Source organism: Uranotaenia lowii, chromosome 1, assembly GCF_029784155.1.
Source record: "Uranotaenia lowii strain MFRU-FL chromosome 1, ASM2978415v1, whole genome shotgun sequence".
In the NCBI taxonomy this organism is placed as follows: Eukaryota; Metazoa; Arthropoda; class Insecta; order Diptera; family Culicidae; genus Uranotaenia; species Uranotaenia lowii.
Window position 1 is genome coordinate 37280896 of NC_073691.1, and position 18148 is coordinate 37299043.

General features: G+C 34.8%; 1 protein-coding gene across 1 annotated transcript in view; it reads left to right on the forward strand.

The window, feature by feature from the left end:
• The window catches only part of LOC129738781 (uncharacterized), a 117877-nt gene that overhangs the window by 91917 nt on the left and 7812 nt on the right, over positions 1-18148 (forward strand). Inside the window, exon 6 of the mRNA XM_055730075.1 lies at positions 13668-14495. Coding sequence (XP_055586050.1) covers positions 13668-14495 — 828 coding nt within the window. The remainder of the gene's footprint in view (positions 1-13667; positions 14496-18148) is intronic.

Sequence of the window (18148 nt, forward strand, 5' to 3'; positions counted from 1 at the left end):
TTCATAATATTTTTATAATTTCAATAGCGTTTGAGGGTCGACTTAGAGTTGTTCAATCAAAGTGAAATTTTGCACAGCTTGTTATTTTGATAATAGGATCAATATGAGTGGGTTGGAGCTGTGAAATTTTGGCTTTTTAAACCTTCTATACAGCTTAGGTGCACCCTAGTGTACACTCATTTTTGGGAATATTTCAACAAATTTTAGCATACAGAAGTTTTTTGATTTTATCACTGCCCGATTTTTTCAATACTCGCACAAACTCACGCTCGATTTTATCACGTTTTTACAGAAATCATTCAGAAACCGTTTGCAGGATCTTAATATTCATTCAAAAGCATAGAAATCATTTAAAGATGTGTTGGTAAAGTGTCAAAAATAAAACCTTAAAAACAAATATATAAAGATGTGGGTGATTTTTTTTTTAATTCGTTCATTTGAGAGGGAGCCACGCGCAATCCCGATTGGGCAGCCTTTAGTTTTGTCAAAATGGATTTTTTTTTATGAAAATGAAATTTTTCTTACTTTGCCTTAAAATATGTAAAGGAACACAGATTTTTTTTACTGCAAAATATGAAATAGAAAGGATTCTCTGACTCAAATATGAATTTCAGCAGCAGCAAGTATTCTCGCTGGCAACGGTTCGCATGCGTTGAGAGAAAAAACTTGTGATATCTTTCCTTCTTCCAGTATGTATGAATAAGGTGTCGAATATCATCCAATTCCTATACTCTTACCGCTTTATCCAGAAGTTGAAAATATGTATGTATATTGCCTCCACTTTGGTAGGCAAATGCTGTTTTTTCGAATTTCATATGATCATTCTGTAATGTATATGAAACGTATAACAAAGTTGTTGAGACATATACCTACAAAAATGTTTGCTGGGTTTGACCTAACCTAGAAAGGTTGTAAACACCAGACGAGCCATGACTTGGGGTTTCGTTTGGAGTGTTTTGTTTCAGTTCTTAATCCTTACATTTGTCACGCTAACAAGTCCGAAACGATTCGTAAAACTCCAGAGCGTTAAAGCGGCCCATGTTCTATGTATGCTACAAAAAGCACCTCACGTGAAAGATTGGCCAGGAAGGAACATTATTTGGGTGATATTAATTCTGTATACAAAACAATTTGTTTTAAATAAATTTAAAAAAAAATATTGGATAGAATTACTTTTTTAAGCAAATTACAATACTGATCTGTCCATCGCCAAAAAACCTTTTGCATCAAACATCTAAAGTCTGTTCAAACAACATTTTTCATAGAGGCTCAATACCAGTTTACACATGTAAACTGGTAAGGTAGGTACCTACTTGTATCGAGCGTTTCTTCACGTACTCGCCCCTGTCTTACGTGAGAAAAAACGAGGTAGATATTGGAAGGAGTAAAACAACCTGTAAGTTGCAACTGTACAAACAGTATGGATCGCCAGTCGTCTACCTTCCGCCTATATGATACTTTTAACATTGGTCACGTTTTAAATCCTTCGCTTGTCATCAATTTCATGGCTAATTTTTTTTAAAACATATTTGATATTACTTCAATTGTAAAACAAAAATTACTATAGGACAGTTACGTGAAAATGTCTACGCTTCATAAGCACTTACTACTGGATGCATTTCAAAGGTTAGCATCCGTAAGCGACAATTATGCTACTACACCTATGAGACATACGTTCTTGTAGGTTAGCCGGGGGTTCGATGGAATTTACTCCATCGGAACACGTTTTCCCCCTAGTCTCAGTAAACGGTCTAGTTTGGTTTGGTTTGGAATGGTTTCGCGCCAATAGAATGTTCCGCTCGGATGATGATGATGGGATCGGACTGGAAGTCGAGAGGCTTGTCCTCGATATAGGGACAGAAACAGCTATTTAAATCTAACCGCTTGTCTGTCGCTTGAGGGGGATCGCCCGTCATCGTGCACCACAAGTGAGACCAAAGGGCGTCAAAAGAAGCCAGCATGAAATTTTAAACCACTGTTTTTGTGCTCGGTTCATCCTATACCTACTTGAGCTAGGTAAACAAAATCCGGTAACGAGGGAATAGTGGGTGTGTTTTTTCTAAACATATCAGCTTATGTTTGGAGAATCTCAAAATAAAAATTCAAACAACTTTGAACTTTTGAAATTTAACTATTTGAAAGTAATATTTCAATACAAATTAATAGGATCAGATAGAATAATCCATCAAATAGAATTCAACAAAACAGATACAAAACATGGAATGGGGTTGGCCAAATTAAGTTTGTTTGGATCAACCCTTCGGATCTCACGACTTATCGCTAGTCAGCCAACTTATAGTTACTAAACCTACCGGAACAAATTTTTTTTATAGACAAATGTCAGGCTTGCAATCATGCTGAGACATTGAGGATGAACTTAAGGCTGCACCTAAGTTTTGATAGGTTTGTTCTTCAGCTGTTAGAAGATACAGATTATTAAGGTCTTTAACCCACCATAGTTTTCAATAGTTATATATTGAGAATATTGAGAAGGATGAGCGTGATCGAAGCCACAAATGAATAAAATCGAAGTATAATTATCTTGTGCGATTGAGCAACATTTTGGCTAACTCATCCCTACCATATTCCACTACATTGCATGTTACTTACAGGCTTTCACAATTTTACGATCTGCTGATAGGGACCTCTTCCTTCCTCCGATGTTTCGTCAGCCTTGTAGAGTGACGAAACCGATTGCTTTTTGGCGCCTGGAAAAAACCAGACGACAAACGAGGGCCATTGAGCCGTGGTTCTGGACACCGAAGGGATGCGATAATTTTTGCTCTGCTGACTTGACTGGCACAATTCTTCAACAATTGCCGATGCAAGAAGGACTCGTTATCCAACGATGCTGTTGGGCCGGATTGTCGGCGATTTGAAACTCAAAAAACTCCTTACGGCCCAGCCACAAGTTGAATCGGAGAAAATGCCGTGTCACGTGAATCGGAATGATGAAAACTGCCGATATGATTACAGCCGATGACCCTGAAACCCTTGGTGCTGATTTTTAGAAGTACCGGAACAGGGTTACGGATGCAGACCAATTCCACAAAATTGGCGGAGTGGGTAGCCTAAGGCAACCAGAAATACATCTCGGTCTTGCTGGGAGTATTTAACTGGAGTAGCAATACAAATGCAGCCTATGCTGCAGGAATTGCTGCTTTGCCTTCGGGAATCTGACCACTGGAACAGTATTTGGGACGAAATAAGCTTTTTCGGAATATCGTCTCTGAGGCAGCGACACGGGCGCAGTCTGGTGCGGCCGTAATTGGTGCCGAAATTTCGCCAATGGGGCAGCCTGGTGCGGCCGAAATTGGTGCCTTCTCGAACCGGAATTTCGCCAGTGGTGTGGCAATCGGACGCAACGAAAACGGCCGGGATTTAATGTTTGGTACACCGGAATTTCGCCACTGATGCAGCGATACGGATGCAGCCAAATAGTTTGGGGAGTGCAATATGCCTTGCGGGGATTTTGTTGCAGCGGCACCTAGGGCATGAACGCAACCTGCCACTCGGAAGATCACCGCGGGCTTTTCCATCCACAACCTTGCTGTGCCTTTCTACCTCAGGAGCCATGAGAAGGACGCAGCCCAATATTGCGAATGTCCGGAATCGATCGATACAGTTGTTGGTGGAAAAACGTCCGGATCCTCTGGTGCTTATGCTGTTGATGGGCCGAGCTGCCGTTTGCCGACCCTGCAGAATATTCCGACAAAGAGGTCGCCTGCGTGAATTGCACCGGTATATGGTAGTTAGATTTTACTTGCCTTAACTACCTTTTCGATGCATTTTCCTAGCCTCCAACTCCTTTCAAACCGAATTTTCCGGTGGAATTTGCCCTAAAAGCTTTAATAAAGAGATTGGTTAGGTGAATATAGAAATGGATTTTTCTGCACTGGTCACCTTATTTCAGGTACAGTGTCGAATTTGTTGTCGGATGGTCAGATGCAAAAATGCACATGCCCAAAATGAAAGTGGTGTGATCTATCTTTCTATTTGAAAGTTGTGAGACAACGTTCAACTTGACAAACCGAAAACTAGGGGAGGAGCGGGCTATATGAGCAGAATACTGATTTAACCTAATATAACATCGAATATGTGCACAAAAACTATATACACATGAGCAGACATCTGATTTCCATACATTGGAGTAATTTTTATGTTGTAATCTCCTTCAGTTTTTGAGAAGTCGATTTTATTATAACTGTTGTCAAATTGCCAAACCTTAAACCGTGCGGGTTTAATGCACCTATTTATGTTTTAGGCAAAATTTATGTTTTTTTTTGGCAATATATCCGTATAAATTCATTGGAAATGCTAGAAACTGATTGCTTTCATACGACAAAGCTGAAGTTTTATAAAAATCTTTTTCTATTTTAATTTTATAAGATAAAAAAAAAGTTATGATTGCCATCGTATGGAGGCAGTTCATTCATAAGAAAAACTTTATCAAAATTGTTTTGAGATCTTCAATTCCTTCTAAGGGTAATAATTAGAGCTTAGATTCGAAGTTTTAATAATATAAATCATACATTTATTCTATTTAACCTGTTATTTTAGGATAGCGGCATTTTAGAAAAATGATGGGGGCATATAAAAACATTATCTTATTCCACTTTCAAATTATTATGAAACCATCAGAAAAGCTTAAATTTGTTTTACTTCTAAGGTTCACACACATCCATCAGAAAAGCTTAAATTTGTTTTACTTCTAAGGTTCACCACACAACTTTTCGTTTTGAGCTTCTTTACGTATAATTTTTAAAAGTCAAAATATTACATCAAAAGGTATCAAAATCTTGTATGAATTTTTAATTTTTTTAAGTTGGTTTATACACAAAATTCGTTCTTGCCTTATGTTAAAAGCATATAACCCTCAAAATGCATTAATTAGATATGTTGTCTTGTCAGCCATTTCTTAAAACGGCCGTAGGCGCATTTAATCCGATAGGCCTATTTAGGAAACCTTTCCTATCGGTTCGGTCCAATTCTGCACGCTCAGCGTGGTTTAATCCCGTTTATTAATTTGTTTTGTACGCTCAGTATAATTTCCTATTTTTTGCGTTTATTCGTGGGTCACGCTGCTTAACATAAGTTTGGAATTTTTGATAAACTTGTGTTGCAATGCAAATCACTCTGAACGTATCAATTCGAAGATTAAAAAAGTAGGAAAATTGAAATGCAACAAAGAAAAAAACGGCAAAACGTATCAATTGAAGGATCGTCCATTTATCATAAATCAGTTCACTTTTTGATAGCTCAAATCGTTATTGTCGAATTAGCATATTTTCAACTTTTTGGAGACATATTTACGAACTGACCAAATTGCTGTCCGATTCAACTTTTTTTAAGCAAATGAATGATAGAAAATCACTCAATACCAACTTGTTTACGAGAGTTATTGAAAATTTCTCAATAATCGATTTGGATTATCATTTCTATTACAATTTCATGGCAGTCGAAACTTCACTTGTTTATTGTATAGAATTTTACTTCAAATCGTAAAATCAGCATAGTCTCGCTGATTCGCATTCAATCTATGATTAAAATTAAATGGCTTAAATAGAAATCTTCAAATTTAAAACTTAAATTGTGGAATGTAAAATAAATTCCAGCACAATAATTTAAAATGATTATTGATGAAGCATTACGATACTTTAAAAATCCTTTTTTTTTTTTTGTTATTTTTAATGTTAATGCTAACTTATCTCCTGAAGGCAGCTTCTAATCTGCTAGAGGATTGGTTGCTTGAACAACACAACGGGAGCATTTGGAAACTTAAAGTTCGAAACTAAAAAAAATGGTGAACCTGTGTATGTGTCAAACCTTTTTTTTTAAATTTAGGGATTTGATCTATAGACAAACAAAGGGTGCACCAATGGAAAATATTCTGTCTCCATTCTATTCTTATGAAAAAAGGAAGATTGCGTCAACGAAAATCCCTCACTACTTAAACTCCCATCCAGAAGGAGTTTCATCGAAGATCCTTGGAATTCAACAGTGTCAACGCACTTGACTTGCGACAAAAGTTGACAAATTTTTGACAAAGCTAGTGTTCACTAGCTCAAATATAATCAACTGAAATTAATCTTAGAATCGACTAAAGATTCAGATCTGGTGTGCACAAAATCAGTTGTTCCGACAGTGATATGGTTGGACAAACCAGAAAGAAACTGATAAAAATATTGAAGGAACACATGGCTATAAATAGATCTGATTCAAGGAACAAATTCCTTCCTTCACAGAATCCTAAATCTGCAGTAGCATTACACATATGTGCATGGCCGTAGGAACGGGGGGGGGGGGGGGGGTTTTGGGGGTTAAACCCCCCCCCCCCATGAGGGTTCATCAAAAGCAAGAGTGATGATCTACTCTACACACAAAATTTTGAATTTTTAATCAAATTTTAATGATGGAAAAAATGTTAATCAGTAGTAACAATCTTGACTCAAAACTGATGTCAAAACCTCGAAAACTAATCCCAGGTTCAAAATTCAGCTACAGATTTCCAAAATTTTCTCACTTATGGAAGTAATTAATTTCTTAATACTCAATTTTATTCTGGTTCTTTACAATCACAATCGAAGTTGTATTTTTGTTTTTAAATTTCATATTATGTATTCAGTTTAGGATTCTTGATTTTCAGTTCGAATCATCATTTTGAAATTAAAAACCGTGTTTAAAATCGTCATTTAAATTTGGTTTTACATTCCCTTTAAAATATGATTCATGATTTTTGAAACTCATATGGATTTTTCACATTCAGGTTTTATATTTCTGAATAAATATGAAAAAAATTAAACTTTTTATGTCATATTCAGATACAAAGTTCATGAACATTATTTTTATGCTAAATTCAACTATAACTAAGCCTCAAGATAGCGATATTGATTCATCATTCGAAATTATACTTTTTTATTCAGATTTGCTAGTCGGATTTGAATATTATTTCAGTATTTTTATGAACCAAATTTAAAACTGAAATCTTTAACTAGGATCGAATTTACATAAATCCAATTTGTACCAAAAATTTTCTATCTTTAACTTTTACCTTTCAAAATTGAATTATTTTTAGAATTTAGTTTAAAAATTGAAAGGCTTTCTTAAAAAAAAACTTATTGTAAGTTCAAATCAAATAAGCAATTTGAGCTGGCCAGGTTATTTGGTTTTACCCGGATTTGCACATAAATTTATAAAAACAAAATGGGAAAAGGTTCAGCCACCCAAATTTGGTTGAAATAATTCACATTCTATTGGAAAATCAAAAAGAAAATAAATTGTATCATAACAGTTTTAAAATTTTGTCGCCTAAAAATGAAATTCTACAAGCTAGATATATCAAAATAAACAAAAACGATGTTTGGGAGACTGAAATACGATTTAAAATCTGGTTGTGTTTTTCGGTAAAAAAAAATAATCACATTTTTTCTGGATTTTTGTTGAATTCTTCTTGGATTTTTGTCAAATTTACCCGAATATTGACTGGATTTTGGTTTAAAAATAATTTGCCCGAATTTTGTCAGGTTTTAAATAAAAAAAGCCCGGATTTTCCCGGCCCGAATACGTGCGGAAGAACTTCTGACAATCTTAAGATCAGTTAAACAGATTTTGCATGCATCGATTGAGCAAAAATGGGATAGAAAAAAATAGGTCTCCAAAACCCCCCCTATGAGTCATTTCTTCCTACGGCCCTGCATATGTGAATCTGGTCACTCTATTGATAAAATCTTTGAACAGCAATTCGCTCAAATTGGCTGTAGCTGAAAGCAGTGAAATTTTAATAGGAAATCAGTAAATCTCTTAAACGGAGACACCGGACCAGATCACACTTGGTTGTAAAAAGAATTATAATAATCTGGTGGTAAAAAGAATTATAACAATTAATATGACAAATTTTCTTCTCAATATTTTTACATTTATTTGACATGATAGATTCCTACTAAAGGCCAAAAAACTAATAAAAAAAAGCTTCGTTTTTTTCAATATGAAGAGAAAAGAAAGATAAAATATTTGAAGTTTGTATGGAAAAAGTGTCTTTATAGATAAAAAAAAATCCTAAAGCCTCACTCTTGCACTGAACTACAACTTCCATCTTATTGCAGAAGATTCAAAAAACATCTTTGTCTAAGACCATGAACCTTTAAGATGTGTCAAGCACACAGGGCCGCATTAAGCCATCGGGGGGCCCGGGGCAATTTTTCTCGGGGGGCCCCTATGATTCGATTTTTTAAATGCTATCCCAGAGATCGTGTAAAAGTCATGTTGTCTGCCTAGAAGATAGTTTTTGATGCCTTCAAATAAAAATTTCCAATTAATCACGTGCAAACATCGCTGAAGAGTTTAGAAATAAAAAAAAAGCTCTGATATTAGCTGAAAAATGCAAAATTTATTTCTCATTTTTGTTTCATCGGGAATATTCACCTCATGACAATTGGGAAGTATAATGAAGATTTAAAACATAGAAGACAAAATTCAAAAAAAAAATAAACAAAATAATTAAACTCAAATTCCATAGAGATAAAGATATAATAGTTTAAGAATTCAAGAACAAAAATCAGGTTATATTCTGAACCACAATTCAGTGTCTCAAATCTAAATCCTAATTTCAAATCAAGTTTTGAGAAAAAAAAATAAATTAAGTTTGAAAAAAAAAATCAAAGTTACAATCCGAGCCAAATAAAGTGTCCTACCCGGGATTTCCTGGTCGGGAATTCCCGGGAATTAAGAAATTTCGGGAATTCCCGAATCCCGGGAAACGCTGAAAACTCCCGGGAATTCCCGAAACCTATAAAATGTGCTAAATGACTTATAAATTTAGACGATCTAAATGGGTATAATCTAGGCTTGCCAGATACTTTCAGAAAAAAGCGGGACATTTCACGAAAAAAAGCGGGACATAGCCGAAAAAAGCGGGACATTTGATAAATTCTTAAAATTAGCTAAGTTGTATAGCCAAACCTATACGTATAATGTCAATGAAGTTAAAATTCAAAGTTTTGGCGCTGGTGATTGGCAACTTTGCCAACCAGCTACGATGAAAAATGTCATATCAATTCAGCAAACACCTCGGCAACCCTTTCTTTTGTTTGGTTCCGACACTTGAAAGATGTATGATAGATGTCTGGTCAACATAAAATTTCGCCAGTAAACGTCGCCGGTACACAGTGGTCTGATTCTCTAAAACCTGGCAAAAGGTATGATTTCAACATTTTTGGCTCTGAAACTTGATACAATTGTTCAATAATCATAACTTCCTTGAAAATAACTTATGATTTTCATATTTACTAAAATTTTTTTTTCAATTTTACCGTAAAAAATTTGAAAATTTTTAATAGCTTAAGTTCCCAGTATTGAAATTTTCTAACAGCTTCCTGAGAAATGTTTCATATCCTAGAAAGGATAATTTAAGCTTAAATCAATTCAAACTTAACACAAATAAAATGTTATCAAATCAAATTGACATAAATTTCATATCTAGTGTTAAACACCTCATCAATTTTTTATTGGCTGTATTCTTTTCTACTAGTTGTTATTGAAATTTTAGAATTTTAAATTAAATTCGCAAATGTTTATCAAAATTTTGAAATAACTTTATAAAGGCGATTTTTTATCTAAAATTTTTAATCATTCAATAAATTGTTGTTTTTGACACCAAAAACTTCAATTCAATACAAAATGAGAAAAGACGCTGCAATGAATATATTTTATGGGATTTCACAAACTTTTTATTTTTCCGTATTTCGCATGCCTCAAAATTGCTGTTAAAGTTTGTAAGTATTTTTAAAGTTGCTATAGGTTTTCGTTATTTTTGACCAGCAAATAGGTTCTATGATTTATCATCGATCATGATCATGATCAATAACCAGAAGAATATTTGAGGGACCGTGATTTTACCGTGTTTTGAAGCTATAAGCGACAGTTCCTGATAAATTATAACTGAGACTACAAAGAAATTTATTTTGACATTGCTTTAAATATTATACGGATGTTTTCAAATGAATTTCTGAGAAAACTGAATTAAAAGATCTAATTACAAATCAATTTAGTTCTTGATCTGAAAGTTTTCTTGCTAAGAACTCTAATTTGAAGAAAAAATTACTTCTACTGTTCGAAACCGTTCTCCGAAAATGGAAAAAAGGCAGCCCGATTTGCAATATGTTGTAGTCCAGAAATGTGAGAATCTATCCAACATAAAACTACTTGGAGCTATGTGAAGTTTGAAAATTAGAGTTATTTGGTATTGTCATTTCTTTAAATAGATTATTAAAAACGCTGCTTATTTTGCAGAAAGGGCGTATTTTAAAGATTTGCTGTGTTGAACCAATGATTTTAATCAATATATTGAAGCTAAAGTTTGATGTTTAACTGTGAAAGTCAGTAAACTTTGTAAAAAAAGTTTTCCATGAAAAAAGCGGGACATTTTGAGGAAAAAGCGGGACGGCGGGACATTGAACAAAAAAGCGGGACATGTCCCGCTTTTGCGGGACGGATGGCAACCCTAGTATAATCAAACAGATTGAGCAAGGAAAATGATAGTTCTACCTTGATGGTTAGGTCTTAAATATTATTTTTTCTTAAATCTGGTTAATACATTGAATTCGATAAAAATTGTTTTTCCAATCGAAAACATAGTTTAAAAGTGAAAAAACGACAAAGAATGTTTAAAATTCAAGCAATTTCAATAATGAAACGCTACGGAAAGAATCTTGCAACACTCATCATTTAGAACTTTCGTTTCGGATACTGTTAACAGTATTTAACAAAATCATCAGCAAAAAATGACATATTGTGAAACAAATGGATAGTTATTTGACAATTAACCATATTTGATGAATAACATGAAGTCTAGCAAACTAACTTCTATCGATAGTGAGAAATCTTTCTCAATTCTTTCAAATTTTTGCAGCTAGAATCAGACCAGTCGGTTGAGGCACTTGTTTTTGAGGCTTGTTAAATTTTTGAAGCATTAAACAAATTTGAAATGTTTTGCAATACTACTACCTTAAATTAAAAAAATACCATATCGATAACGATTCGTACGCTGTAGAGAGTTAGATCTTCATGTTTACAATTTTTTCCGAGATCCCGGGAATTCCCGAGAAAAGAATCCTCAGATTTCCCGATTCCCGGGAACGCTGAAATGGCCGGGAAATGGACACTCTAGAGCCAAATCAGAAATTTCACCACATGTGAGCTTCAATTTTATATCTTTGAAACACAAAAAAATGTTTATGAATATGTTTATGATTATGTTTATGAATATGATTCTCATCAGATAAAAAAAAAGGTTATCAAATTGTTATTCTAAATGTGACAAAAATTTAATAGGATGCCCTCAAAGCTGAAGGGGGAATAAGTGCAACAATGGTCAATTGAAAATAAAATCGGAATAGAGAATTAAATGTTTAAATCACAGAATCAGTTATCATTGAAAAAAGGAAACAAAATGAGTTTATTACCTTAAACAAAGATCCTAGCTTAAGATTCTTAAGTTCTCAGAATTCAGAAAAACCATGAAACTGAACTTCAGTAACTGAAGAAACACCACAAGACTTGAAAATCTCAATCAATTGAATCTGGATAAAGTTAAAATTAAAAACATAGAAATATTCATGTTCAGAAAATCACTAAATGATTTTGGGAACTCAACTTCTAGATCGTTTTTATGATAATTTGAGAATGATCATTTGGAAAATGATTTACTGAATTCAGGATATTTACTTCAGTAGCTGATAAAATTTTGGGTTAAATCAGTTGAAAATGTTCCAATAAGTCTAAAGCAGAATTTAGGATGGAAATTCAATAAAGAAACTATGTACTGTCGGTCGGTCCAATTTAAGCAACTACAGTTTTACTAGGAAAGGAAAACGGTTTAGAATTTACAAAAAAAAACGGAAATTTCATTAAAAATGATTGCAAAGTGAAAATTTATGAAAATACCCGGTATTAACCCGTTTACTACCCGGGTTAAATTCTGAAATGTTTATCTTAAAGCTGCTCTGTTCTCTATTAGGACTGTGAGCTAACATGTTTCGATAAAAAATGAAAATTGGAGGTGTTTTGCCTCATATTCGTCTTTATTTTTTTTCGTATTTGGTTTACAATATTTTTGTCCAGATTTCGAGTTGAAAATTTTGATATTCAATACCAAAATTTTGATATTCTCAGCCCGCAAAATGCGGGAGAACTTCTTCACTCTTACTCTAGGGGGCCCCCTTAGCTTGAAAAACTTTTCTAGATATTATTTCTGAGCCGGGGGGCCCGGAGCAATTGCCCCTTTTGCCCCCCCCTTAATCCGGCCTTGCAAGCACAAGTTATGACAATTTCAAAATCGAATAATTTAAATTATTTTTTTAACATCTTTTCAAATGGCACAGTGGTCCAAAAGGGCCGAATATGAATTTTTTTCCTAGTGTCTTTAATTTTGTAAATTTTTGCAAAATGTTTTCGTTATTGGTTAATTTGTTCCAAACTTGGTTGGTCATTGGAATTCATTTAATTTCCTATTTTTTAGGGTTTTAAAATATGTTAGGACTACCCTAGCGAGAAACATATGATGCACCCTTGTGCAAAATTGTATCAAGTCCTAGATGCCTTTCAAACATTCAAATGGGCTGCATCAGGTTTGGAGAGATTTGTGATTAATTTTATCTTAAATAAGATTCTTAAACATTCCACTAAAATCTACCGGTTTTTCAAAGTCCCAAAAGGTTTTCTTCAAAATAGCACCAGAAATTCAAAAGTCATTTGGCATCGAAAATGAAAGTTCGGTTTTCCCAATTTCTTTTCCTCCCTTTGATGATTTTTGAGGGTAAAAATAACCGTAATATTTAGCTTTTTGAGACACCTGTAAATGAAGTCCAATAGAGCTGAATGTATATGGTCGGTTTTTGAAATTTGGTGTTGAGTTTTTCCTATACATCTATTGTCACCCTCATGTACATATGTAGATACTATGCATTGTTTTGAGCAAAACATTCATAAATAAACGAAACAGCTGACTTGAGAATGACCGCATGGAGATGCTACTTGTATCAAGTATCCCAAAAATTTGCAAAAAAATATTTATTTTCAATTTTAAATTCCATTTCTGACCACAGCTTTGAACTTAATACTCCAGTGTGCAATGTTACCCAACTAAAACGTTCCAATCGATATTCGAAAAGTATTCTAAAAACAGTCCCGGCCACGCTTACATTTCCGGAGTGCATTGAAAGGTCAAACAACTCCTGGTGACAGTCAGCCAAAGTCGTCCAAGAGTATTTTTTCATGGTTCCATTTCCACCTCAAGCCATACATACTCGAGTATCTGATCTGTTTATGTTTACATCCGTTGTCGGGTCGGATGCTGCTAGCTGATTTACTCCCGTTTAGTCACATCCAATCGACGGTTGCGTGAATTTTCATTAAACCATATGGGTGTTCTAAGGGAAAAGCGAGGAGAAACAAAAAGCGATCAGCGTCCTTTCAAATAAAAAAAACTCAAGAATCTCCTAGCTCATCACCTACATTCTATGCTAATGTTGTTCTACGTGCCGATATGTTTGTGCTGCATGAAAAGCATTAATCTGGAAAAAGTTCTATATTTAACCTGCCCTTCCTCATATGTTTTTTCTCTCTCTTCCTCTCTTTCTCGGTTTTTATATGATTCCACAACGCACCAACAGGGAAAACGATACCGTAATCGACAGTGCTGCTTCTACTGCAAGCAGCAGTAGTAATACTAAAAAAGGGGACCGTGCCGTCGTCAACAACAAAGTGGCACAGATTCCCTCGGCTGCTGCTGCTGCTGCTGACGGAGGACGAGGTAGCAATACTACTGGCGGAAGTGACGAGCGAGGCGCTACTGAGATAAAACAGAACGTAAAGAATGTGAAAACCAGAGCAACAGCAACAACAGTGGTGTCTGGTAGCATCGGTGAAAAGGACCGAGCGGTGAGGCACGGGAATCCGGGAAGTGGTAGCAGTAGCAGCGGAAGTGAAAAGGCCCTTCCTCAGGCATCGCGTCTCCCTGTTGCTAGTACGCAACAGCATCAACAACCGAAGAAGAAGAACCACGAGGGCAACAACAACTTCCGACTGCACACCGATCTCGGTAAAAAACATCAGTCCGTCGAAGTGTGTCGGATCAACCGTATGTTCGGAGGTTCTGGTGCCGGTAGCAACAAGTTACGGTTCAACGGATTTGGCGGCGATAATAGCAGCACCAGTTCCAGTAGCAATAGTAGTTACGGAGTCAACGGTTCCAACAAATTCCTCCTAGCGACCGCGGCCAGTACCGGGGATCTACGGTCCGTGGCGTCCACAATGATCGATGCCGATCAAGACGGCAAAAGCAAGTGTAGTGTAGTAGGTGGAAGTGCTACGGATCTGCGTAACGTGACGGGGGCCGCGAAGATCGCGAAAAAAATGCTACACACTAGTAAGGGGGTGCCCGAACCCAAACCACTGATCGATATCAACCACAACAGCCTTGCCAAATGGAGTGCGGAAAGGTGAGTGAATTCAGTTAATACCTATTTAGTTAGTTAATTTGTGCAATGTGATTTATAAAGTTAGCTGAAAAAAATATTTGCGCTTCGTTGCTACCTGTTTCCTACTACAGTTCATACTTAAGGTCTTAAGTAGGAACTGAAAATAGATGCCTACATACCTCTTACAACTAATTAATCGCCACAGCCCTGATGTGCAAATTAACACATGGCGTTTAAATCACTTGACGCTGATCATAAAAAGAAAACGATGTACCAACAGTGCCAGTGGCCTGTTAAATGTAGCGCGTCAAGGGTCCGTCCAATAGAGCGAATAGTCGATTGATGCCTGAGCTGTTTATTGCATTAGTAGGATTTATTTGTTGGGTGAAGCAACAGCACAGTTGTGATTTTTGTGTATTTATTACAAATTTGTTCCCATGCCGTACCGGAAAAATAGATGAAATTTCTGGGGATTCACACTCAGTAAATAAAACTCCATTAAAGATTTGGTGGTTGAAGAGTGAACGGCATTTCGAAAGAAATTTCAAAATTTGCTACAGAAACATATTTGTTTATGATATGTTTAATCTTGGACGGTGCACACAGGGGTAAATGCACCTAAAAAGCGATCAAAATTACTAGCGGACAAATGGTAAACGATAGACATTGGATGTCTTCGTAACATTTTTATATTTTTTAATGATCTATCAAATTCTTGAAAGAAAAAAGTGATTTTTCCACCAGGAAGGGAAATATAAAAATCTTAAAATATTTAGTTTAAGAGACTTGATGTCTTCACAAAATTTGTTGATCTTTTTATTAAAAGGAACTTTGTTGAAGACACCATCAAGATCGCATGAAAATCATTAAACTTACGAGCATTTTAAAAATAATATAAGTACTTTTGAGTTTTTATTTCATATCTTTTTTAGTTTACGGTTTACAAACTTGGTAAATTTGAGAAAGTTGTTCAAATTGTTAAAAAACACAATTTTGTGGAACATGTCAAATATTTATTCAACTAAGAAAGGAGATATACAACAATATATCCAAAATAATGCCTTTATTCAACTATCACACCCTTTTATAACAAAACTTGAGTTTTCTAAAGTTTGTATGGCCTCGAAGACAGTAATTCTATGAAAATCGGACTTCTGGACTTTTACCAATCAATATCTCAAAAGCTTCGCTACATTTTTCAATGAAATTTTTCAGAGGAATCGTTGGAATTTAAAGTTGCACTTTGTTGGTCTAATGAATGAAATTTGAAGCTATCAACGAGAAGTGGAGGACATGCTGTATATCAAATGATTAGAATGTCGGGTATTATGGATGCGTATTCCTGGAGTGAACATTATGCTTTGATTTCTATTGAATGAATGCAAGTTATCAAATAGATAAATAATAGTTTGAAGATCACAAAGTTCAGTGAGTGGTAAAATATTGTGCGATCTGTTGGAATAAATTGAATAGGTTGAATAAAGAAAAGGGAGATTGAAAATAGTTTTTAAACACCATATAGCAATCAGGTAATACAGATGAGAGTGTATGAAGGCAAAATGAAACTTACGCATCACATAACGTGGAAACGAACGCTTTGACTCTCCATAGAATTTCGCTATAAGAAATATACCTATATCTACCAGTATTACCTTTAAAAATATTTTTCAGACCATCACCATTTTTTTTTTGAATACGGTGCTTCTTAAAGCCTACACTATGACACATACTTTATTCGAAGATCACATTTCATTTTAAGTTAAGATAAAAAAGTTATTTAGCTTAAAAAATGGGTTAACTTTTTTAAGGGTGATATTCACACTGTTAATGAAGCACTGCGTCGAACAATTTTACGCAGCATTTAATGTGATGAATATCACGCTTAAAAAAGTCAGTCCAATTCAAATAAAAATGCAGTTTTCGGATGCTAGATTTGTCAAAATTTAGACTTTAAGAAAAGACCTCTTTAAAAGAAATCTACCTAAAGGAACCAAAGCAATATGAAAAACTGGTTTTTCATGTTCCTCCCGAACAAAATGTTTCAAAACCGCATACAAACGTCAGGCTCGATGAGCGACCCTTTCCCGTGATCCGATCTGACCCAAATTTAGCATGAGATCTTGTACTAGGCTTAGAATCAATTTTTTAGAAGTTAAAATGTGTTGCATGATGCCCCAGTTGACGGTTCAAAAGATAAAAAAAAAACTAGAAAATGAATTTATTTTTCTTATTTTTACGCGAAATAATTTTTTTTCGAACTCGCCGTATGATTTAGTAGACTCCCTAGTAATCAAAAGTTTTATAAAACAGGCTGTTTAAATCTAATTTAGCTTTATTTTGACAAATGAGTAGCATTCAACTCATCATTAAATTTAAGTTCTTAATGATACTTCCAAAGTCTATACTTTAAGCTGAGTAGAAGTCTAAAAAAAAAAAAAAAGATTAATGAAAAAAGAATCAAACTTTTTCCTTGTTTTGGATTTTTCTACTTCTTTATTTTAATTTAATTTTGCTTTAACTGTGACTGAGTTTTAAATTTACTTGAAAAATTTGCATGATTGAAACCAACAAGGTGAGAACTGAACACGCTACCTCTGTACCATATCATATGCTTAAATTGTTGATATTTTAAATCTCAATATAAAATAAACTCAGAATTATGGCTTTTTCAAAGTAGGCGATAATCAAAATGTAAACATTCGTACCTATTCACCAAAGCATAACTCCACAATGAAAAAGAGAAAGAAACATCGAGTTTTAAACTAGAAGATGAGTTTCTTTTGCGATTTGTTAGATATGAATATTGTTTAAATTTAAAAACAATATGAAATATATATATTAGATTTATGTCATCTTTCCATTTTGATTAATTGATTGATTCGTAGTTCTGATATTCTGTTATTCTGATATTTTCTTGTGCAAAATTTAACGCTTACATTTGCATTGAAGCTCTATAGAAGTTCCTCATGGAATCAAAACGTTCGTAATAAGTTCTGCATGGAATCAAAAAGTTTGTAAGAAGTTCGTAACGAAGCCAGGGAATCCAAGAATCGTTATCTCCGATAGAATTTGCCGACATACGCGGGAGTAAGACGGACAAGTCGTACAGCAATTGACAACATAAGTAAACAATACATATTATCCTAAGGTTAAACAGTCCCTCCTTCTTCAAAAGATGCGTATGGGGTGGAGGAAGGACCCAAACGGGCCTGTGGGACCATCACTATAAAAAAAAGAACACCCGTGAGAAAGATTTTCATCCAGAGGAACACTATAGGTACTAGCACTTATCAACTTCAATTTTGCTCTCGATAAGTTGTGCATTCCGATTCAAATTTATCGTCTCTTAGGATAAGTTCTCGCTCTCCGACGAGAGAATTTTTTTTCACTATTTTGCATGGCGTTAAGGGCGCGGAGAGTCAGAATGGACGTAAATAGCTAGAAAAAGCCGAGGGATTGCAGTGGAGAGAGAATTCTTTGCATTTGGGATGGTAATGATCAAAATTCCACAACTGCTTAACAAATCGCAACAATTTGCAACAATTAGCACATTTTCACTCTCTCTGAGCACCGGTTTCTCTCGTTTTAACTTAAATCTTCTAATTCTCTCTAACAAATTGCAACAAATCTCCACAAATTCAATCATTGGCTGCAAAATTTGTTTGATCATTGAC